Source organism: Myotis brandtii, unplaced genomic scaffold, assembly GCF_000412655.1.
Source record: "Myotis brandtii unplaced genomic scaffold, ASM41265v1 scaffold888, whole genome shotgun sequence".
Taxonomy (NCBI): domain Eukaryota; kingdom Metazoa; phylum Chordata; class Mammalia; order Chiroptera; family Vespertilionidae; genus Myotis; species Myotis brandtii.
Window position 1 is genome coordinate 326,488 of NW_005371636.1, and position 2,146 is coordinate 328,633.

Consider the following 2,146-nt stretch of genomic DNA (forward strand, 5'->3'; position numbering starts at 1 on the left):
CCAGACCTGGCCGACGCCCCCCTCACTGTAGTGACAGCCGTGCCCTCGAGCATGGACAGCCGCGAGCCCTCCAGCCCCTCCCAGACCACCTTAACGAGCCTTTTCTAACAGTGGTTTTCTTTTTTTGTTTTCTTTTTTAAATGCCCCCTCTTCTTTCGATTCTGATCCTAATTATTATTATTTTATTATTTACAAGACCTCCCCCCCCTCCTAACCCGCAAGATGTTTGGGAAATTAAAACAGCTTGGTGTGTAGCATCGCATCAGCAGCCACGTGACGAATGGGTTTACAGCCCCTTCTCCTTGACAAAGTGTATTTTATTATTATTATTATTATTATATTTTTTGTCCACAAAGTGTAGTTGGATTTTTGGTGGTTTTTTTTAAAAATTAATCAGATCATTCAGTCGGCAAGGGGAGTTTTTGAATCCTCCAAGTGCCTCTTAAAATTGTATGTTACTTATTTCCAGAAATCTCGGAGGGGAAAAAAAAAGAGAGAGTGGTATTTTGATGGGCAAATATTCATATTCCCGCTTAAGTGATTAGGTTAATAAAGTATCAGTCGATGAAAACGCTTTAGGAAATCTTGCAATTGTATGTGTACTTAGGGAATTTTGAAAACGTCCTATTTAAAAAAATTTTTTAACTGGAAAAAAAAAGATGTTTTGGTCACTCCTTTTTCTTACGAAAGAGGAATATGATTACACAAAAGCACTAACGGTAGCAGCTCAAATACGAGAGATTCATTAGATTTATGAGGCTGAACAACTCGGAAATGTGACTCTTAGGGTTGTACAGCTTCACAAAACTCCCCCTAGCTCCTTGCTTTTCAACATTTGGACAATACTTAAACTCCCTTCGTACCCACAAAACTCCACATAGGACTTGAAATCCTACATTTTTTAACCTTCAAAAGCTGCAAATGGTAGTTGTAAAACCATTCTGTCCAAATTAATCCCCCTTTCCAACCCTGCAGGGAACGTGGAAATAAGCAAAATATAACTTTTTAAGGAGTCGAAAGAAATCAGCATAAACTTAATTCATAGCTTTATGAATTGGCTTGAGCTGTACCATGGTATTGTGTCTGGCATTCTACGTGAATAATGTTTAAAAAAAAAACCAACCAACTTAATAGACGAATACCAACCATGAGAATTCTTTGATGTTCTGTTTTATTTTACTTTGGCACAGCTCGATATTATTTGTCAGAAGCAAACTTTTCTGACATTAGAGATTCAAAGTCATTAACGCAGATAAACTCAGAGGCCTCCTGGATGCTGATCTGAATATATTTCCTAGTTTACGGTAGCATTTTTTTTTGTTCTCCTTTTAATTTAAGCTAAAATCGTAATGGTCTGGGCAGTGGTGAATGTCCATGTGTAGGCTTCCGTTGTAGTTAAATACCAATTAGAATGTGGATTTCCTAAAAAATAAATAAAATAAAAAAAGGAGTCAAGATATATGTCTTGCTTTAGTGGATTGTTAAGAATAACTTTGCACATGTTCCCCACTTCTTGGCCCCCTAAAATCTCCTCTGGTGGTCGAAGTGGCAATTTCATAGATTTTTTTTTTTCAAGGTGTCCTGGCTGTTGTATAGACGTGTGGTTACATATTGACAGTTCACTGCCCACATTAAAGTGCATTATCGTAACTTTTGCTCAGGGTCTTTAGAAAATTAGCACAGAAAGTAGCTTATTTTTTAAAAAAAGAAATAAAGATGATGGGAGATAAGTTAACACTGTAACAGAAGGAAGGCGTGATCGCCATTATATACCTAGCACGCGTGGTATCATCTTCAATGGGGCGGAAATCTTGACTTTCCCTAGTTCTATTCGATTTTGGGCATTTACCACTAACCAGACCAAACAACCTTGATAAGGCTGAGATGTTCTTCATACACTTTTTACAGGTAAACTAGCGATACTTACACATGTTGTTCTCTGACGGAACAATCTATGGTACTATAGATCTACTTTATGAAGTAGACGGATTTATAACTCAGTTCTCCTATGTGCCTTAATGATCTCACTTAGAAGTAAGTTTGTGGAAAAAAAAAATCAGGATGATATGTGTTGTTTGTTAACTTGTTTGAAGCCCTATGACGCCTCACTAGTTTTGTACTGTTTTACCTCTTATTTCCTGAAACT

General features: G+C 37.2%; 1 protein-coding gene across 1 annotated transcript in view; it reads left to right on the plus strand.

Annotated features, from left to right (window-relative positions):
• Positions 1-1,912, plus strand: part of LHX9 (LIM homeobox 9) — a gene marked incomplete at its 5' end in the record, with an annotated part of 13,838 nt that extends 11,926 nt beyond the window's left edge. Inside the window, one exon of the mRNA XM_005885004.1 lies at positions 1,909-1,912. Coding sequence (XP_005885066.1) covers positions 1,909-1,912 — 4 coding nt within the window. The remainder of the gene's footprint in view (positions 1-1,908) is intronic.
• Between the last annotated feature and the right edge of the window lie 234 nt (positions 1,913-2,146).